This window comes from Carcharodon carcharias, chromosome 23 (genome assembly GCF_017639515.1).
Source record: "Carcharodon carcharias isolate sCarCar2 chromosome 23, sCarCar2.pri, whole genome shotgun sequence".
In the NCBI taxonomy this organism is placed as follows: Eukaryota; Metazoa; Chordata; class Chondrichthyes; order Lamniformes; family Lamnidae; genus Carcharodon; species Carcharodon carcharias.
The window spans coordinates 10,300,246-10,321,237 of NC_054489.1; the positions used below are offsets into that span (position 1 = coordinate 10,300,246).

The window sequence follows — 20,992 nt, forward strand, 5'->3', positions numbered from 1 at the left end:
TCGCTTGCCATTTTAACACTCCACCCTGCTCTCTTGCCCACATGTCTGTCCTTGGCTTGCTGCATTGTTCCAGTGAAGCCCAACGCAAACTGGAGGAACAACACCTCATCTTCCGACTAGGCACTTTACAGCCTTCCAGACTGAATATTGAATTCAACAACTTTAGGTCGTGAGCTCCCTCCCCCATCCCCACCCCCTTTCTGTTTCCCCCTTCCTTTTTTTTCCAATAAATTATAAAGATTTTCCTTTTCCCACCTATTTCCATTATTAAAAAAAAAATTAAAAAAAATAAAAAAAAAAACCCACTAGAGCTATACCTTGAGTGCCCTACCATCCATTCTTAATTAGCACATTCGTTTAGATAATATCACCAACTTTAACTTTAACACCTATGTGTTCTATTGTACTATTGTCGTTGACATCTTTTGATGATCTGCTCCTATCACTGCTTGTTTGTCCCTACAACCACACCCCCCCTCCACCTCTCTCTCTCTCTCTATCTCTCCGCCCCCCACACACACACCTTAAACCAGCTTATATTTCAACTCTTTCTTGGACTCGAACTCAAGTTCTGTCGAAGGGTCATGAGGACTCGAAACGTCAAATCTTTTCTTCTCCGCCGATGCTGCCAGACCTGCTGAGTTTTTCCAGGTAATTCTGTTTTTGTTATGTGTTTAAATTGATTTGATTAATTGTTCTTAGTTCATAGGTGTCAAATGAGTATAAAGACAGACTGTCCCTTAAAACCGTAGGCTAAGATGGTTCAAGGATCCCAGGCCGCCTGTATTTTTTGTGGCCTTGTTCCATGTTTACACCGATTGCAAGAAGCTGCAACCACTCTTTAGTTTATTGAAGGGGCTACTCCTCACGGTTTGGCCTCATGTTCCTGATCTTTGGCCACCTTGTGTGGAGGGGCACACAGGGAGAAAGACCTCCTTGTAAACCTGGGCCTGGTCAAGTTGGCCATAAATAGGTCCAGGAAGCAGGCAGTCGGGGGTGTCGCCTGACTGTCTGACCCTCTTCTGTGGCTATGTTCACAGCCGGGTGTCCTTGGAGAGGGAGCAAGCAGCGTCCACTGGCACATTTGAGGCCTTTTGTGACTGGTGAGTACCGCAGGGGCTGGAGTGCATCATTGGCCACCAAAACAATATTTGCCTTAATTTGTTAAGTTTCCGTTAAATGCTTATTGTTTTGTTACAGTGCCCCTTTAATTTGGTTAAGTCAGTTAATTTGATTAATTAGTTTGGTTAATTTCATGGGTGCTCAAGAGTAGAAAGAGATGGTTCGCTCTGGGTTATCCACTGGCACACTTGAAGCCTTCCGGGACCACTGGGCACCATGGGGCATGGAGTGCTTCATTATCCCAGGGAACATCATTTTAATTTGATTAGATAAGTTTCCTTTGAAGATTTCTTTCTGTTACAGTGCCTCTTTAAGAGGCTATCACTTTAATGTATTAAATTGCCCATTTGTTTGTTGTTGAACGCAAAAGCTTATAAGAGAGACTGGTCCTGGAAACAACATTTTAATTTAATTTTCTATGTTTCTTTTAAAGTTTTGTCTTTTGTTACAGTGCCCCATTAAGGGGCTGTCACTTTGTTTAATTGGTTTATTTGTTAATTAGTCTATTTTATCGGTGTACTCAGAAAAGATACAGAGGCAGTGGTGTCTCAGCTGGGTGGTGCCTTGATTGTATTGTGTTTGGTTCTATACATTATGATTGCAGCAACCGCGGTTCGAATCTGCATCGCAGTAGCAAGAATTACATCATTGTATCACCTCGATATGTGGTAAAAGAGCGCAGAGGAGATATAAAGAGAGACTGTTGGGACATTGTCTGTCTCCTACCACTAAACCACAGATAATGCTGAACTTTGTAACTGAAGGGTCTATCAAGTAAAGGATTTGTATCTGGTTTCATACTTCACCATCTGGCTTGGGATCCATTTGTCACTGTCTGGCCTGGATTCATTATAAACCAGGCAGGATATGACCAGAAAACCTAGCTTGAAATCCCCTTAAACTGGTTAATACCTCTGTGAAGGGAAAGTGCTGAATGTCAATTTTTTTGTTAAAAAAAGAGCACATTCATTGCACTGCCTGGTATATAATAGTAACCTGTACGATGGAGAAAGGCGATGCATCTCTGCCGCCACATAAGCAGAGGAGGCAATGTCTTATTCAAGCAATGAAGATAGTGTCAACAGATTGGAGGAGGCTGTACAGCACAAGGAAGAGCCCACCAGTGAGCAGCATCATAAATTATCAGTGTAGGATATGTTATACATATAGACCAGAAAGAAAGCAGCTGTTTGTTAATTATATCTACAAAAGGTGCTGCACTGACACAGAGAAAGTGTCAGCAGGATGTAGAATGGAAGACAGTAGTGGAATTAGCAGATCAATCACTTGTGGTTCAGTAGTTAGCAATGCAGCTGCAGAATGCTGTACGAGTTTATTGTTAATAACCTTAACATGCTAGAAACTTTGTCACTTTTTTCTCTACTCTTGTTTTGAATCTCCCAGCAGCATTGAACACAGAATCATTTCCTCCTCACAATACCCCACTGTTTATACATCTGTAAACCCGGATTTACCAGACTTCTTCACAGGCAGACAAAGAAGAGACCATTGGAGTGAGGCCTGATAAAGAGAGAACCTGGTTAATAATGTGTGTGCCCTTCTGCTTAAGGAAACCCCTTTCCATCTGAATGTGGGATACTGACCGGAGGACATTGGGCCAGCTTGTCTGATGCAACCATCTGTACATTCAGGTGTTTCGCTTGGGACTTCCCTCGTGACTTTATCAGCCGCTGTAATACCTGTAGCCAAAGAAGAATCACAATAATAAAGCTAGCTTAACATTTTAGTATACAATACATCTTTAACTGTATCACTCATACATAGGTGCTTCTCATTATAATACACTTCAAGATACAGTAATCTCCAGCTCAGTACAATATCTCTGATACACTAACCCCTCGCTGTAACACTGATACACTGTAACCCTGCACTGCAACACTCTCTGATACACTTGTAACCTCTCACTGAGACACTAACCTCTCACTGCAATCCTCTCTGATACACAGTAACCTGTCACTGTAACAATGTAAATATCTCAAGACCTCTGATTGAACAATTCAACACAAAATATTACTGGATCATGGTAATACTATACATTTCTCTATATTAAATATACACAGACAAGCAACTAGTTTGACTGCCTTCTGCATTTTAATTAGGATCTTTGCAGCCAGTATACAGAAGAGACCATGGTCCCCTCAGTCTTGGCTAGGGCAAAACCCATATCCCAGATGTAACAAGACTGGACTTTGAAATTCTGTTGGCTCTTTCACCAATTTCAGATTCACTGACATCAACGTTAGAATCTGAATATAAACATACTCAACCAATGTATTATCAAAGATGAAAGTATGTCTGTGGAAAGCATCTTCTGTTCAATTCAACAATGATGTGCATTAATGTAGCGCCTTTAGCTTAATAAAATGTCTCAAGACTCTTTACAGGAGCATCTTAGAGCAAAGTTTGACACTAAGCTTTAATAAGGCAGACGCCAAAAAAGTTAGGTTGTGAAAAAAGGCTTATAGGAAGGGAGACAGAGAGATGGAGAGGTTTAGGCAGCGAATTTCAGAGTTTAAGGCCTTGCCAGCTGAAGGCACAGCCACCCAATGGTGGAAGGATTAAAAATTGGGGATGCTCAAGAGGCCAGAATTAGAGGAGCACAGAGATCTCAGGGGGTTATGGGAAGAAATTGCATAGTTAGGAATGGGTGAGGCTACGGAAGTGTTTCGAAGCAAAGGTGAGAACTTTAGAATCTAACTTTAGAACTTAGCTTAACCAGGAGGCAGTGTAGGCCTGCGAGCACAGGCAGGGGTGGTGGGTGAATAGGACTTGTTGCAAATAAGGACACAGGCAGCAGAGTTTTGGATCACCTTAAGTTTATGGAGGGTAGAATATGGGAGGCTGGTCAGAAGTGTGTTGGAATTGTCAGGGCTAGAGGTAACAAGGTAATGGAGAAGGGTTTCAGCAGCAGATGAACTAAGGCAGGGATGGGGTTAGGCAATGTTATGGTGATGGAAATAAGTGGTGTTTGTGATCATGCAGACATGTGGCTGGAAGCTCATCTCAGGGTTATATATGACACCAGCAGTGAACAGCGGAGCTGGAGCTAGAATAGGAAGAAAAGGAGTACTGAAGGGTTGGGATAGGGATGGGAGGGTAGAGTAGCTGAGGTGGGGGGTGTGTGGGGGGGGGGGGGGGGGGGGGGGTGGCGGGTGCGGAAATCAAAGGAGAGAGAATGGCAGGTGATAGGGGCCCAGGAGGTTAAGAGAAAATTAAAAATGAGAAGAAAAATGGAAATAAAAAAAGTGGAATCCAAAGTAATCCCCCAAAAGCCATGTCAAATCCAATATGCAAAAATATGTTTATTGTCTTTAAAAAAAAATCAATCATTTTACAAGCAAACCTTTGGAGGACTGGTTTGCTTCTGAGGTTCCCTAGTGTTGCTTCATCCAATGTTCACAATGGAAGGTAAAACATTCACAGCATATTGTTTGATCCCATTCTCACCCAACAGCTCCACAAATGTGTCCTTTCCCACAAGGTTTTCTGTTTAGTGATCAGGAGCGGGAATTCTGGCCCAAATTCCCTTCCTTACTCTGTGGATAATGCAGGCATTATTACCGCCCCACCCATTATCCTTGGGCAGATTAATTAACTTGAGGCATGCATCAGGGACTGAATCTGGGAAAATCCTATTTCTGTAGCGACATTTTTACCTTAAAGCCATCACACATGCACTCTGGCAGAGAATAAAAATTGCTTCACAAACCTCCTTGGAGCTGGGAAAGCATTAGCATCAAGGTCAAGTGCAGGTCATCAATACTGTGTCCCACTGAGGGGAATTGGGTGAGTAGGAAGAAATTAAAGGCGCTTGGAGGTGTCAAACTTAAAAATGCTTCTGAAGTCTCTTACCTTGGGTGAAGCAATCTTTATGTAGACTATAATTGGGGCCAGAGAGGTTTTGGCAAGTTGGGCAGGATGGTTTATGGTATCTGCATCAAGAGCCACCAACTGTAGTGTCCTGGCCAGTTCAAAAATACGTTCAATCTCACTCTGTACTTCAGCTACATGGAGAGAGTCAAAAACAAGGCATTTTTACTAAACTATGCTAAAAAAATAATAAACGTAGATCAAATCCTGGGGGCCCATTCTCGAAGGCTCTTGTTTGCCTCCATGCTTGCCATGGTTCTGCCTGCACTTCAAGAAGTAAAATGTGTACTGTAACAGTGACAGGGCCAGTGGTGCTAGCTTGCTATAATCAGTATGCATTCTGGATGACATGGAGGTCTACACATTCAACAGTTGGGTTCCAACTCAAAACCATAGGCCCGAATGGAGATGCCTAACGGGAATCATGTCCTCCCTAATTACACAACACAGATTGACAGCTCATGTTGAGCAGCTTGTTCATCTCAGATCATGGATTTGGCCATCAAGAAATGGTAGTCATAAAACCATTGCTATGGCAAAAATGGAATCTCAGAATTTTCTTTCTCATCATTAGAGTTCTCCTGTCCTTCCCCTTCCCATCTTAAGGCAATGACTTCTTGCTGAGGGACAGACCTAACCACACAAGATGCCTCCAGTATCTAGCATGACTGGCCATTCTTTATGTGTGTGCTCGATAGCGAGTGTCGAGACCATCTGACCCGTGCATCTATTACAGTCCAGTTTGTATTCAGCCATGTTCACCAACGCTTACCTCCAGCAAGGTCATTGCTCAGTGATCAGGAGTGGAAAATCTGAATGATTTTCCTGTCTCAGTAAGGTGGAGCCTGAGGGCATCAGCCCTGCTACCATCATGGATAGCGTCAGCTAACTCAGTGCAGACTGGAGATCAAAGCATCTGTTACTGTTAGTTACTCACGGTGTCGGTCTCTTGAGCCAGTGAGTATATCTTTAATTACATTTTTCTTTTTAGGCTGCAGTTGTTTTAGTATAAAACCATGAGTTTTCTTTTTACAATTTCTTCCTGTACACCAGGAGGCACTGACTCATCCTGGGCTGTGGTTTGATGTTTGCTGGTTTTCCTCCAGTACCCTGTTCAAGTGCTCATTCTGTGTATATGAGCACTGACAGCGAGTGTTGATGAAGTATTGAATGTTGATGCTGTAATGACTAATATCGATCCTGTCCTAGGATGCAGGCCAACTCAGGTTTTTGCAGTCATATGGACTCGAAATGTTAACTCTGTTTTTCTCTCCATGGACGCTGTTAGACCTGCTGAATTTCTCCAGCATTTTCTGTTTTTGTTTCAGGTTTTTGCAGTAATGCTCACAGACAAAGGATGGGCCAGTGATTCATGCGCCCATGGAATTTGTCCAAACGTGCACATGAGGAGGTCTTATGCTGAGGTGGTTAGTGTCCCTGCCTCTGACGCAGAAGTTCTGGATTCAAGTCCCATTCCAGGACTTGATGGCCAAGGAATGTGCATTTATAACGCAGCCGAACAGGTTGAGTATTAACCTGTAAATCCTTACAACACACGCTAATGGCAGGTGGTAGGAGTGGGAGAGATTCCTGGTCAGCCATGTGATGGAACCAATGTTGGACCCTCTACCATCACTATCCATACCTCCAGGCTACAACATGCATTCAAAAGTGTATGTTGCCACAGCAACTTGGACTCTCTGAGTAAGCTGGTAATGTACCACCACCACCACCATACACATGCACACTTCCCACGCCTCCTGTCCACCATCTACAAGGCACAAGTCAGGAGTGTGATGGAATACTCCCCACTTGCCTGGATGAGTGCAACTCCAACAACACTCAAGAAGCTTGACACCATCCAGGACAAAGCAGCCCCACTTGATTGGCACAATCCACAAACATTCACTCCCTCCAGCACTGATGCACAGTAACAGCATCTACAAGATGCACTGCAGGAATTCACCAAGGTTCCTTTGATAGTACCTTCCACGCCCATGACCACTACTATTTAGAAGGACAAGGGCAGCAGATAGATGGAAACACCACCACCTGGAAGTTTCCCTCCAAGTCACTCACCATCCTGACTTGGAAATATATCGCTGTTCCTTCACTGTCACGGGGTCAAAATCCTGGAACTCCCTCCCTAACAGCACTGTGGGTGTCCCTACACCACATGGACTGCAGCTGTTCAAGAAGGCAGCTCACCACCGCCTTCTCAAGGGCAATTAGGGATGGGCAATAAATGCTGGTCCAGTCAGCGAAGCCCACATCCCATGAATTAATTAAAAAAATCTAAATTAAATCATACCATATTAGATACTAACATAAATTAATCACCCTTGCAGATTCCCTAGTGCCTGTCTTCCATGTGCTTTTGTCTCTGCCAATGTTCCTCCACAGTGCTACCACAGTGGCTGCAACCTGGCTGTTGAAAAGTTACTGATTTTCAGTGGGCGACACTGCAGATGGTTTTGGAGGATGACTTCAAGCAATTCTAGGCCAAGAGGTTCAGCTGCAGGCAGCATCACCGCAGGCTGCAGGCAGCACCACCGCAGGCAGCACCACTGCAGGCAGCACCATCGCAGGCAGCACCACTGCAGGCAGCACCACCACAGGCAGCAGGCAGCACCACCGCAGGCTGCAGGCAGCACTACCGCAGGCAGCACCACCGCAGGCAGCACCACTGCAGGCAGCACCACCGCAGGCTGCAGGCAGCACCATCGCAGGCAGCAGGCAGCACCACCGCAGGCAGCAGCACCACGGGCAGCAGGCAGCACCACTGCAGGCTGCAGGCAGCACCATCGCAGGCAGCACCACCGCAGGCTGCAGGCAGCACCACCGCAGGCTGCAGGCAGCACCATCGCAGGCTGCAGGCAGCACCATCGCAGGCAGCAGGCAGCACCATTGCAGGCTGCAGGCAGCACCACTGCAGGCTGCAGGCAGCACCACCGCGGGCTGCAGGCAACACCACCGCGAGCAGCACCACCGCAGGCAGCACCACCGCAGGCTGCAGGCTGCAGGCAGCACCACCACAGGGTGGGCAACAGCCATCTGGGCTGGCAGGTTGACAGCCCCCACATAGGCACTAGCAGAGTGGCAGGGGTGCAAGACTGAATCCTGTCTTCCTGAGTGAGGACAGCAGGTTTGTGCTCCATGGAACCACTGTCACTCCCCCAGGGTGTGTCTCAGCAATCGTAGTAACCTGTGAGAGGGCAGGGTCAGTGGATTTCTGTGACAGCCTCCGAGCTGCTCTGAACAGTGTAATCCACAGTCATGACGGCAGCAGGATGAGCTTGCCCAGCTGCGAGCTGAGCATCCACCGTCGCACTCAGAAGCTGGGTGGCTTCTGCTTGTGCCACGATGGAAGTTGCCTCATCAGCCGATCAGAAGCTGTGCCAATGATTGGGTCAGGTGCATGAATGCAGTTGGCCACCTCTTCCACGCTGGAAAGGATGGGATTCAAACTCTGCACAATGCCAAGTTGGCGCTACACTCCTCCAGGCCCCTGGACATCAAAACTTTCTGGCAGGTTTCCCCAATGTAGCAAGCACGTCTTTGGGCATTATCATCAGCATTCCTCTGTCGGCTGTACCATTGAATTCTTTGTCAGCTGAGGCTGCGTGTGTGGCCCCACCCTCTGGTGAGCTGGTACCTTGACCCTTGTGATGGTTGCAGTACACTCATGCCCAGTATCTCACCATTTGCAGATTCTGTCCCTAATCCGTTCCCTAAGATACAGGCAGTGTTAGGATCCAAGCTTGTGGTCATCGCGAGTGTGAAATCAAGGTGCTGTGCCTTCACCATAATTCTTCTTGCTCTTCCTCCACTGCCTGGCCAGGTTGTAACTCTTGGGTATTTGAAAGAAAAAGGCACAAAGGGTAAGGCTGTGGTGAGGGGAGCGAGTGACAAATAACGAGTGCATGCTTACATCATTCATGGATTGTAAATCAAAAGCAATTGTGGGATGGCAGAAGCAGATGTGAGAAGGAGGAGTGTGTATAAGGATAGAGTCACCTTCTGTGGTTTCAGACCCATCACTGGCCACAGCCTCAGCAACAGGTGTCCCAATAATGGCCAGCACTGTCTCCTCTATGGGATTAGGACATGCAGGCATGCCTGATCCCCTCCTGTTAGTGCCTGCTACCTCCAATTATGCACTCACCTTGCTCTGCAAGAGAGAGGGAAGTATGTTAGTGAATGTTGTGCAATCTGTTTGGGTGATGTGGTTGTCATGGTTGAATAGCTGGCAGCATGTGCAAGCTGTGAGATGGGAGAATGTGGCTTACAGTAACGTTAAGTGTGTGACAGTATGAGGTGGAGGATATGAATGTTAGATACGAGTCCTAATTGATATACAGTGTTGGTAGATGAGGGATTGGGGGTGATATGAATTGAGCAGTGGCTGAGGCTAGTGGTGCAGTTAGTTAGGATATGGCACTTGAAGATGCAGTCACTGACCTTTACCATTTGTGAGAACATGAATTTCTTGCGGCACTGCATCTAGATCAACAAAGCTCGGTTCCTGGCACTGACCTCCAAGTCTATCTGCTCCCACTGCCTTTGGACGGTATGTTCAGAAGGCCTCCTGTGAATGCAAGACACCTCTCCACCTCCTCCAACAAAACCTTGAGTGCAGTGTTCAAAAACCATAGAGTTAGCTCTTTCCTATGTTGTATCATCCCCTCATAGTTTGCCAGGGCAAATTAATTGCCTATCCGACTCCCTGCACCCTGCCTTAGCCACAATGGACCTCCCCTTTCAATGGTGCTAGGAAGTTCTGATTTTGAGTCCCCCGCTGTTGTGTGCAGCCAATGGTTACCATGTTTAGCAGCGACTGCATTCAGAAATCATTACAGTGTGCGGGCAGCATGAAGATGCTGAGGTGGCTGCAGTTCAATCAATGAGTGTGGGTTAGATGGTCCCTGCACTGTTTTGGGAGCAATCCAATTTAGGTGCCCCTTGAATTTCCATCCATTTAGCAGGGGGACTGAGTTAAATTGCAATGCCTTTAATGCCAACACAAGATAGTGAGTCTTCAGTAGATAACATAATTAACTCTGGGCATGTCATAACTTAACAATGCAGATACAATAACATTTAAAATACAGCTTCTGAAATAACAGGACATTAGACGGGTTGGCATTAAATGAATATACAGTACCTGTTTTGATTTCTGCAATTTAAACATTTTATTTCTGTAACCAAACAATTCTTGGTCTCTGCATTCAGTTTGGGATGTTTCGGATATGTATGTGAACTGCAACATATTTTTGCATGCCAGATTACATCACATTTCTTGCATGGTGTTTCCTGCATGCCTGGTAGTAATGCATTTCCTACATGCCTGATGATAATGCATTTCTGCATGCCATCTTCTGCATGCCTGATAGTAATGCATTTTCTGCATACCTGATGGTAACACATGTCCTGCATGGCTTTTTCTGCATGTCTACTGGTAATGCATTTCCTGGATGCTGGAAAACAATGCATTTTCTACATGCAAGGTAGTAATCAATTCTCCACATATGAATGAGATAGTTGTACATATTCTATACGTGTGGGTTAGTAATGCATTAGTAATGCACTGTCTGCATGCTGGATTGTGGACTTGCTGCATGCATGCATTTGGTGGGGGGCAGGGAAATGGTGACATAGCGGTAATGTCGCTGGACTAGTAATCCAGAGGACAAGGCTAATGCTCTGGGGACATGGGTTCAAATTTAAATTCAATTCATAAATCTGGACTACAATATTTAAAGAAAGCTGCTCTCAGTAATTGTGACCATGCCAACTATCATTGATTGTTGTAAAATCCCATCTGGTTCAATAATGCTCTTTAGGGAAGGGAATCTGCCGTCCTTACTATTCTGGCCTACATGCGACTCCAGATCCACAGCAATGTGGCTGACTATTAACTACTTCCCTCTGAAATGGCCGAGCAAGCCAGCCACTCAGTTCAAGGGCAATTAGGGATGGGCAACAAATGCTGGCCTTGCCAGCGACACCCACATGCCATGAAAGAATAAAGAAAGAAAACGTTGGATAGCAGTGTATTAACTGCTGCTTTACACCATACCTTCTGCATTTTGGTTAACAGCACACTGCCAGTGTGCTGTATACTAATGGCCCATCCATGTAGCAGATTGCACACAGCAGTGCTGTAGCAGGCAACCTACATTGGCAGCAAGGCAGCTATGTGCATCCACAACCGAAGAATAAAACTTCAGACAAACAATGCAGAAAGGTCAAGGGGTGGTGAAGGTACTCTCAGCCTCAAACATTGCAACAATGCCTAAACTCACCCCTTATTCTAATCACTAAATTGCTGGGCTGAGAGGAAGAGTTGGAGATCATGCACCAATCCCTGCTCCCTGTGAAATGAAGCTACTTGAATATCAGCTGGGTCATATCAACTCCATTTAAATTTCTGAGTTACCAGATCAACAGTTGAGTTTCAATCGCAATGACTTCTGTGTTCTTAAAAGGACTGCATCGCTATTTATCCTATCTGTGCTTTCTCCAAGATTTTATTTCCGGTTCTCCAAAGGGCATTTAGTCATGTTGGATTGTATCTGTATGGTCGTGTTATGGTAATGTCACTAATTTCAGAGGTCCAGGCTAATGTGGGTATGGGTTCAAATCCCACCGTCGTATCTGGTGGAATTTAAATTCAAGCTAGCTTCAGTAATTTAGTTTCACAGTCACCATTACTATCATCAATCATTGTAAAAACCCACCTAGCCTTTTGGGGTGGGGGGGGGGGGGCGGTGGGTTGGGGGGGGGGGGGGGGGGGGGCGCAATCTGCATTTCCAGATCCATGGTAACGTTTTTGGCTCTGAAATGGCTGAGCAATTGGAGATAAAAAGCAAATCGCCTTTTGTGACATCCACGTCCAATGAAAGAATATAAAATGGATTATAGTTCCACAGATACCAGCACCCTCTTGTGGTCATTTTTTATGCATGAGTTTAGATTAGAGAGTAGAGAATTAGTCAACTATCTGACTATGGAAGGCAGCAAGGCCAATCCAGTCCTGTCCTCACTCAGTGTCTAGCAAGATAATTGGATAGCGACCGCACATGACAAGTTCTTTGAATTTTCGCTTCCCAACGCCAAGGGTGCTGAAGTCAATGGTACAGTACAACTACTTTCATGTTACTAAGATCAGATACCTCAGCACACAGAACAGTCATTGGACATAGCCTTGAAGTATGTATTTAACAACCAGCCCCACCACCCCTCCCCTGATTATTCTGCATCCTGCCCTTTGCAAGGAGATGACAAAGTGTGGTCAAGTTTTTGGTGCCTCATAGTGAAATACTGCCACTCTTGGAAATAGCAGAGAAGTCACTAGTGAGCTTGGGACACAGCCAGAGTTGGCTGGACTAAACTAATTTATCATTAGATAAAGATACACAGTGGCCCGTCTATTATTCACACTCCTGTTACGTACCTTTGAGGTTATCTGTCAAGTGTTTTTAGTATAAAGCCTTGTTCGAGATGTCCACTCATTGCACAGCCAGCTAACACTGACCTCCTCCAACCTTAAAAAATATTCCATCAATTTATGACACTTATATTGTACATGCCATTATTCCCATGCTTAGTGTTTTATCCTGCTATATGTGCAAGATCAACATTTGGGAACTCTCAATTATCTCCCAATTTCTACTGTGCACTAGATGGGGTTGGGAACAGGGTCTCGGCAGAGCTCTCCACCGCCTGTACAAAAAAATATTTTTGAAATAAGTTTAATCAACTTAAACCATCAATCACATAAAATAGGACCTGTGTATCGATGGCACAGATTTATTCTTTTTATAGCAAGTTATAATATCAGAGCAACCTGAATTCTAATTTGGATATTTTAATATATGAAAGGTGTCACAGTTTCTCTCTCTAGCTCATGAATGTCAATGCCAACCACACATCCCTAACACACCCCCAGTGGAGGTCAGTTAACTCAACGCAGGTCGTGGATCCAAATTGGGACCTTCCAGGTTTACATGGCTCAGTACTATGCCAACCATCGGCAATGCCCCAAAATGATCAATTTAAGTGAAACTCCTAGTATCAGCAGTGTCGCACATCCTAAACACAAGCAGAAACTGGCCAAAAAGAGGCAAGACTATGTAAGTTTTTCAAAGTAGCCTGACAGAAGGTTGATGAGACAGATGGGATTTCTGGCTTCTATTTTTTGTTCCTTTTCTGTGACACTCGTGATTGCCCTACCGCTCTGGAGAGTGGCCCGAGCATCTTTAATAACCCTCCTGTAAGCTCTGGCACTGGCTGTCCCACTGCTAATGCGGCCCTTGATATCCAAGGCTGTGCTTCAACTGAAAGCAAAAGTACGTGCATGAAGAGATTGACTCAGACCAGCTATGCTTCTTGCATCGTTTTCTCATTCGCATTCCAAAGGATAAATCGACAAGGGGAAGCCAGGTTCTGATTCGAATTGAGATCCCAGGAGAGTGCTACTTTCCATAGCCCTAAGTCAGGACCGAGTGCAAGGGATGAAAAGCAACTGGAGGCACAAGCACGCCACACGCACACACACAGACAAGACACAGGATAATGGAGTGGGTTACATGTTATGGTAATTTATACATACCCAGAACATCTGAGGAGAAAGGAGAGTAGTGATGGAGTGAGAGAATGAGAGAGAAAAATCCAAGACAGTCAGTTTAATTAAAGTTCAAAGCATGCTACGCAGCAATATTTATTAAAATTCAGATTAGAATTTATCAGTATACTAGGGTAGATTAATGAATATTACCTGTTAATTATCAGAATTGCTGAATTAATTTTATTATGACCTTGGAATAAAATACAAAGGCCTCAATTTTTTCCATTGTGATTAGAAATCTAGTGCAGCAATGACTCCTAGGTTAAACGGACGTTGCTCTCAGACCTGTTGTGTATTTCCAATGTTTTCCATTTTTAAGCAGTCTTTAGCTCTTAATTTGAAGTCAAATAATATGAACTATCAGAATATACAAATTTGTTTTAACACTGTTTAAGTTGCCATTTTATTTACATTGTTTAATTATTTTTATGGTGTAAGAGTAACCTTGAATTATCAGCAACAGATATTAGACACAAAATTGCTTGTGACAATCTCAGCCTTTGTAATCTGTGTTGAATTAAATTTTGGGAAAACCAAAGCCATTGGGTGAAATTTCCTGCCCAAAGTCAATGGACTTTTGCTGCTCTCCAAATTTTCCAGTCCCACCCACAGCAATTCCCACCATGGGCAGGAATGGAAAATCTGGCCACTGTCTTTGGTTCCCACCACAAATTCTGTTCTCTATGCAGATTCTTTCTCTCTCCCTGGCAACTGTCTGAGACTGAATCAGACTTTGCAACCTTGGTGTTACATTTAATACTAGATGAGCTTCCAACCACATATCCATGCCATCACTAGGACCACCCATTTCCCCCTCCATTACATCAACCAACTCTATCCTTGCCTCAGTTGATCTCCACCGGAAACCCTCATGCATACCTCTCATCTTTAGACTTGACTACATTAATATTGCAATCCTGTCACAATGAAGTGCGTGCTCTACTTGTAAATAAGAAGAGCTGTCACTAACTGGGGAAAGGTTAGGGCATTATTCTTAAGTATATATAAGAACCGGTTTCCTGTGTGAGGGCAAGGAAAAGGGAGTCTGTTCCTGTGTTCTCTGGGTTATGTGAATAAACCTATGTTAAGGAAAGGCTGGCACCAGATTCCTTCTTTGGACAGTGATTGAGCAGCGAGTTATAACAGACTACTCCAACACACTCCTGGTCGGCCTCCCACATTCTACCCTCTGTAAATGTGAGGTCATCTAAAAACTCTGCTGTCCACGTGCTATCTTGCAGCAAGAACCATTCACACATCACTGCCAGTTATGCAACACCTCAATCTTAAAATTCTCGTCCTTGTTTTCAAATTCCTCTCTGGCCTTGCCCCTTTATCTAAATTCTTCCAGCCACAAAACCCTCTAAGATCTGCACTCCTCTAATTCTGGCATCATGAGCATCCCTGATTTTAATCATTCCATCATTGGCAGCCATGCCTACAGGTGCCAAGCCCCTAAGCTCTGAAATTCCCTCTCCAAACCCCTCTACCTCCCCTTCCTCCTTTAGGATACTTCTTAAAGCTTACCTCTTTGACCGAGCTTTTGGTTATCAGCCTTAGTGTTTCCTTATGTGACTCGGTATCAAATTTGTTTGATAATGGCCTTGTGAAGTGCATTGGACATTTTATTATATTAAAGGTGCTATATAAATGCAAGTTGTTGTTATTGCTGTTGAAGGGTGAAACTAAAATTTTATGAGGTGTTTTGCATTTTAATTTTTTCCCTGAGATTGTTTTGTCATTAGCATTACTTTCCAAACGCATGTCACTTTATAGATCATCATTCTGAAAACTGAAAAAAATATAGAATCATAGAATGATCCAGCATGGAAACAGGCCAGTTGGCCCATCCTGCTGCTTGTGCTGCCACTTTGAAAGAGCCACCCTCTGTATACAGGGCAATGCTCTACTTTGGGGCTGCAGGTGAACTAACCGGCCTACTGGTCAGAAAAACAGTCACAGCCACATATCTGAATTCCCATTCTGGCCAGAAAATTGTTGGCAGTGCGTGTCTGAATAGTTGGTATGCGTTATCTGAGGGCAGGATATGGGTGGGGAATGGCTAGTTGTAAGGACTAGTAGAGTTAACACCCCAACTGTCTGAGGTGTGCACATTCCCATTCCCAAATCTAACATCCCCCTTTCCATGGTTAGCCCACCAATAAAAAAAAAAAAATTACAGAAGCAGAAAATAAGCTCGGACGACCAGTGCACAAAGACTTCATGTTTCATAGCTGCCGAATGTCAGAAAATTTCTCTGCCAAACACTTGGTGTTCTCCTCCTCCACCTGAAATCTTGTTACTCTCTCCCGTAAAGTTATATACTAACTGCCCACACCCCTGCTAGTTCAGTGTAGGAAGGAGAAAGCTTCTAAGAACAATGATATGGAGTGTGCCCTATATAAATGTAGCTGTTAAATAGCATGGATGCACCTTTTAATTTCAATTTTAACATTCAATTTTCTTTGAGATTTAGAGATTGTTGTATTACATGATGTGGAGGTGATGAAATAGCAACAGGAAGTGAAGGAAAGCAATATAATGTCTTGGTCAAGTTCTTGAGAGGTGATTGACAAATGAGATAAGATCCCCATCGAGTCGGATGCCGTTCCTCATGAAACTCACTTGGGGCCATCACATCAGCAAATGAGAGAATGAAGGGGAAAAAATACATTCATTACAAGGAGCAGCTGGAACAACAATGTGAATCCTGTCTCTAGTGGCCAACTCTAGGAGCTGGCTTGGGTATTGGGATCTCCATGCTGTAAATTTAAGTCTTTGTTCTCTTTTGGGTTAGCAACAGGTTATCATTGTAGACAAGTGATCTCTCTATCACAGACAGCCAAGGAAATGTATGAAAGGAATGATTAGATGGACAAGATAAATCTGGGACACCAAAAGACCAAGTTTCTCCAAATCTTCTTCAAAACCCTTAACATTAGGAATCTGTCATGTGGCTTTTCTTTACACTATCTCCTACTTGAATGTTTCTTCTATGTTTTGCTGATCTGAATGGACATTATAGTCACACTATGGTTTAAGCACGGGTTCCCCTGACTTGTACTCTGCAGTACTGACCACATGGTGCAGCATTCCATTGATTTGTTAATTCATGCGCTGCAGCAATAGGACAAAAAGAGTGTCGAGTCTACGAAGACCTCTAGATTTCTTTAAACTTAATTCCGAGCTATTTTAATACCATGGATGGAATATGCCCTCATTGAGATTTTCTTCCAAAGGACAATAACTTCATGCACCATTCTTCCATCCACTTCCATGTTTATGTTCAACTCATTTTGTAATCTCTGAGTTGCTTCCTCTACATTAACTGTTTCTTTAGTTTGGTGTCGTTCGACCAATATGAAGAAAGTCAGACTTGCATTTCTATAGCATTTTTCATGGTGTTTCACAGCCATTTTGGTACTTTTGAAGTGCAGTTACCTTTGCAATTTAGCCAACACAGCAGCCAATTTGCATACAGCAGGCTCCCACAAATAATGTGATAATGACCAGGTCATGTTTTTAATGTTGGTTGAATTTGCATTGTGAATCGGAAGCTTTGGTCTAAATCAGAAAATGCTGGGAAAACTCAGCAGGTCTAACAGCATCTGTGGAGAGAAATACAGAGTTAACGTTTCCAGTCCGTATGACTCTTTTCTTCAGTTCTGTAGAAGAGTCATACGGACTCGAAACGTTAACTCTGCCTTTCTCTCCACAGCTGCTGTTAGACCTGCTGAGTTTTCCCAGCATTTTCTGGTTTTGTTTCAGATTTGCAGCATTCCCAGTGTTTTGTTTTTATTTTAACAGCAGAATACTGCACCAGGCATTACACATAACATTCCTATCATTACAAAACCATGCATTATCCAGTTCAGCATTAGCAACAGTGCAGATCCTAATCACTGCAAACAGGCACATCCTAAAGCCAAATGCTTCTAAGGAGGGAAATTTACAGGTTGACAAGTTCTTGTAAAGTTCAGACTGAAGTTTACAAGAAACTTGCTTAAATTAATGCCTATCCAAGACCCTTTTTAAAAAAAAACTTCTGCAACTCTGAAGTGTAACAGTTGAAACGTGGCTGGAACATGATGGAAACAAAACCTTTAAGGCAGATAGATTGATCTAATAATTATTGGTAACTCAGTAATTATTATGCACACGGCTGCATCTTCCAGTCAGCGAGCGGAGGGGGGGGGGGGGGGTGGGAGGGAGAAGGGGCTCGCTCGCCGAGGTGTAAGAGGACATGGGGGGTGACGTCGGGAGTGTGGCCTGATGTCACCCCGCATCATTTAGATTTTCAGTTCGGCGGGCGTGCCCGTGGCTGAATCGGCTGCGTGCCCGCCAAACTGTCAACTAATTAAGCCAATTAATGGACCAGCCCGCCCAACCTTAAGGTTAGCAGGTAGGCCGGGGGCCCAGGTGGTCTTCAGAGAAAACGTGAAACCCCATCCACGGGCCGGATGAGGTTTCATGAGGGATTTAAAAATTTCAGAATATTTCAAAATAAAAGTTGCGGACATGTCACGTGTCAGTAAAATTGTTCTTTGTTCTTCAAACTGATTTTCACGTTTGAGCCCATCCCCGCCCCCCCAGGCAGCACTTTGCCTCAGGGAGATCTGTGTTCTCTTTCACGCGCATGTGTGAAAGAGCGCACTCCTGACTCAGGGAATTCCCCCCCACCCCCCCCCAACAGGGAGCACACAGCGCTTTCGAACGGACGTCACGTAAAATGGCGGCGTGCCCCAGAATGGGGGCGTCGATCGGGAAACCACCCACGCTTGTTGCTCCCACACACACACACCCCCCTCCCCCTTCCTGTCAGGGGAGAGGCGGGTGGGTGGGGGGGGGGGGTTGGAAACGTTGCCCATAAGGTGGAAGTAAAAACCTAACGACAGTACTCTACTTAAGAATATACCTGTGATGACTGTCACTTTAAGAGCTGTTCAATTGAGTAGGGGTCACATAATTTATTCAGCCAAGGGGGAATAAATTCTAAGGAGGGGTTCCTTAGGAAAAAGTTGCTGTATGAGGGGCTGGCTGGATATGAGCAGCCACAGAAGCTCTTGTGTAAATAAAGTTCATTTTGTTTGGCTAAGAAGCCTCCCAGAGCGTATTTCTACACCACCTTAATTTTTTTAGTAAACCGTGCGCTGAGACGACTGTGTCCCTATGCAGGGTGTGCTAGTTTGGAGTAAACCGAGGGTGGTTTGAATAGGTGGCCCCAGAAGCAATCAACAGAGTCTAGCGGAGTCTAAAGGCTCCTCCCTCTAAGTAATATCACCAGAGCTGCCTGGAAACTCTAGGTAGCAAATCTAAAAAAGTTGAAGTTCTAAAAAAAATTCTTAAATGGACAACGGGGCTGAAGGGGGCAGAAAGAAAGCACTTCACGCAAAAAAGTGATTCTCCCAGACTTCCCCTCCAGTTTAAATGGTTTTCTAGTTTTGCTTAGCCAATGTGACCCAACTATTAGTTTGCAGAATAGGAAATCTCTCACAGTAGCCAAACGCTTAATCATTTAAAGATCCCAATCATATGTGACTCACTAATTTCCTGCCTTGATCAGTCACCCGTGTGTGCATGGCATACACACTGAGATGAGCATGTGCCTCAGGTGCAATTATTTAAAACGCTGGGTCAAGAAATACAGAATGAATGTTATGTTCATAACCTGAAAGCTATGACTGTAACTGTTTCAAGCTTCATTTGACTTATCTTTAAGGTTATGTCATTGCATCTTGCCTTTGGGAGCTCTTGGCTATATTGTCAGTGACAGAAAAGCCTGTAATACCATCTCCTGGCTTTAAGTGGTGCTGTCTACTCAGCTACCCGACATTCTTCATCTGCAGAAAGGGAACTTGCTGCTGTTTCTTTCTTGTGTTCAAGTTAACAGAATAAGTCACGCTGTCAGTGACAGAGACCTGCATCACAGGTAAGGGGCACAGCCACAGTCAGCTGCATTGTTCAATCCAGCTCCACACTGAAAGTGAAGTCATTTCTCAATCCTTTAACCCGTAGTTTGCGATTGCGATATGTTTTCACGTATTGAGGCTCCTCATTGAAGATCAACACAGTTTTACAAATGTGTGTAGCCAACTTGTAACATTATTTAAAACACATCAGTAGCAAGAAGTCTGGACACTGGATGGCAGCCTTGTGGACCACAGTCAAACATGAAGAACGTAAAATGGAACTACAGGCAAGCTCCAGAATTAAACTAGGTCATTTCAATAGCAATTGTATTATAGTGACTCAGAGGAACACTGTGCAATCTAGGTTTAGAATCATGGGAGGCTGCCATTTAGCCCATCACATCCATGCCAGTTCTTTGAAAGAGCTATCCAATTAGTCCCACTTCCCCCGTTCTTTTCCCATAACCCGGCAAAGTTTTCATTTTAAAATATGTAATCCAATTCCCTTTTGAAAGTTACGACTGAATCTGCTTCCGCCAGCCTTTCAGGCAGTGAAATCCCGATCGCAACTCACAGCAGAACAAACATTTCTCATCTCTCCCCCTACCCCCCGCCTCTTTTTCCAATTATCGAATGTGTCTTCTGGTTACTCAGTGGGAAGAAGCTGTGATCTTACTTAGAGAAGCTGTTCGACAGAGGCAAAGAGGCTAACACAAGATTGAAATGAAATATACAGTGGAGAACTGCAGGTTTCTTCTTTCTTTTTTTTGAGGACTCAAATCCACCTGATACTGAGTTAAGAGAGTTACTCACCCAGGCTGGAGCGAGTGCTGGAGCGCTCAATAATTGTGTGTTTACTGGGGTTGTTCAGCACTGAGCGCTTGGCAAGCGAGATGTCAGCAGTAACTCGTGTGATTGATATTCTGTCAACAGAAAGCAGGGTTACTTACAACCTTCCCACCAAGAGCTCTGGCACTGTCTGCATTTCCCTGTGAGGTTGCACATATTACTGCACTGTTTTGCTGACCATTAAGGGTATGTGTGTCTCAGGGGTTGTGTCTCTGATGAATTGCACTATATTCAAAATAGGATTTAATGCTTTGTTCTCCTGCAAAAACTGGATTTGCCACATTTTCCCATGTCACAACATCTGATTTTTCTTTTTGCATCTCTTCTGTAGGTGCTGATTCTCTTGGGCTACAATTTCAGCCACTCTCTGTTAAATCACCAAAGTGGCCATTTTTCATGTGAGAGTCTAGATTGCCAAATGTCAGCAATTTACAACAAGGGGCATTAACAATCAAGCCTGATTCTGCCTTGGGCTAACATGCTGCCACATGTTTACTTTCCAAGAGGTGCCATTAGAGGTGATCAGGAGCAGGATCTTTCCTCTCCCTAACCTGGAGGGCACTGAGATTCACACCAATACCTTCAGCCCTCC

The 20,992-nt window shown here is 44.3% G+C and overlaps 1 protein-coding gene across 1 annotated transcript in view; it reads right to left on the reverse strand.

Moving 5' to 3' along the window:
* Positions 1–20,992, reverse strand: part of LOC121269069 (voltage-dependent L-type calcium channel subunit beta-1-like) — a 68,345-nt gene that overhangs the window by 15,680 nt on the left and 31,673 nt on the right. Inside the window, exons 10-12 of the mRNA XM_041173507.1 lie at positions 20,365–20,474; positions 4,996–5,147; positions 2,727–2,822 (exon numbers count right to left, since the gene is read on the reverse strand). Of these exons, the coding sequence (XP_041029441.1) occupies positions 2,727–2,822; positions 4,996–5,147; positions 20,365–20,474 (358 nt within the window). The remainder of the gene's footprint in view (positions 1–2,726; positions 2,823–4,995; positions 5,148–20,364; positions 20,475–20,992) is intronic.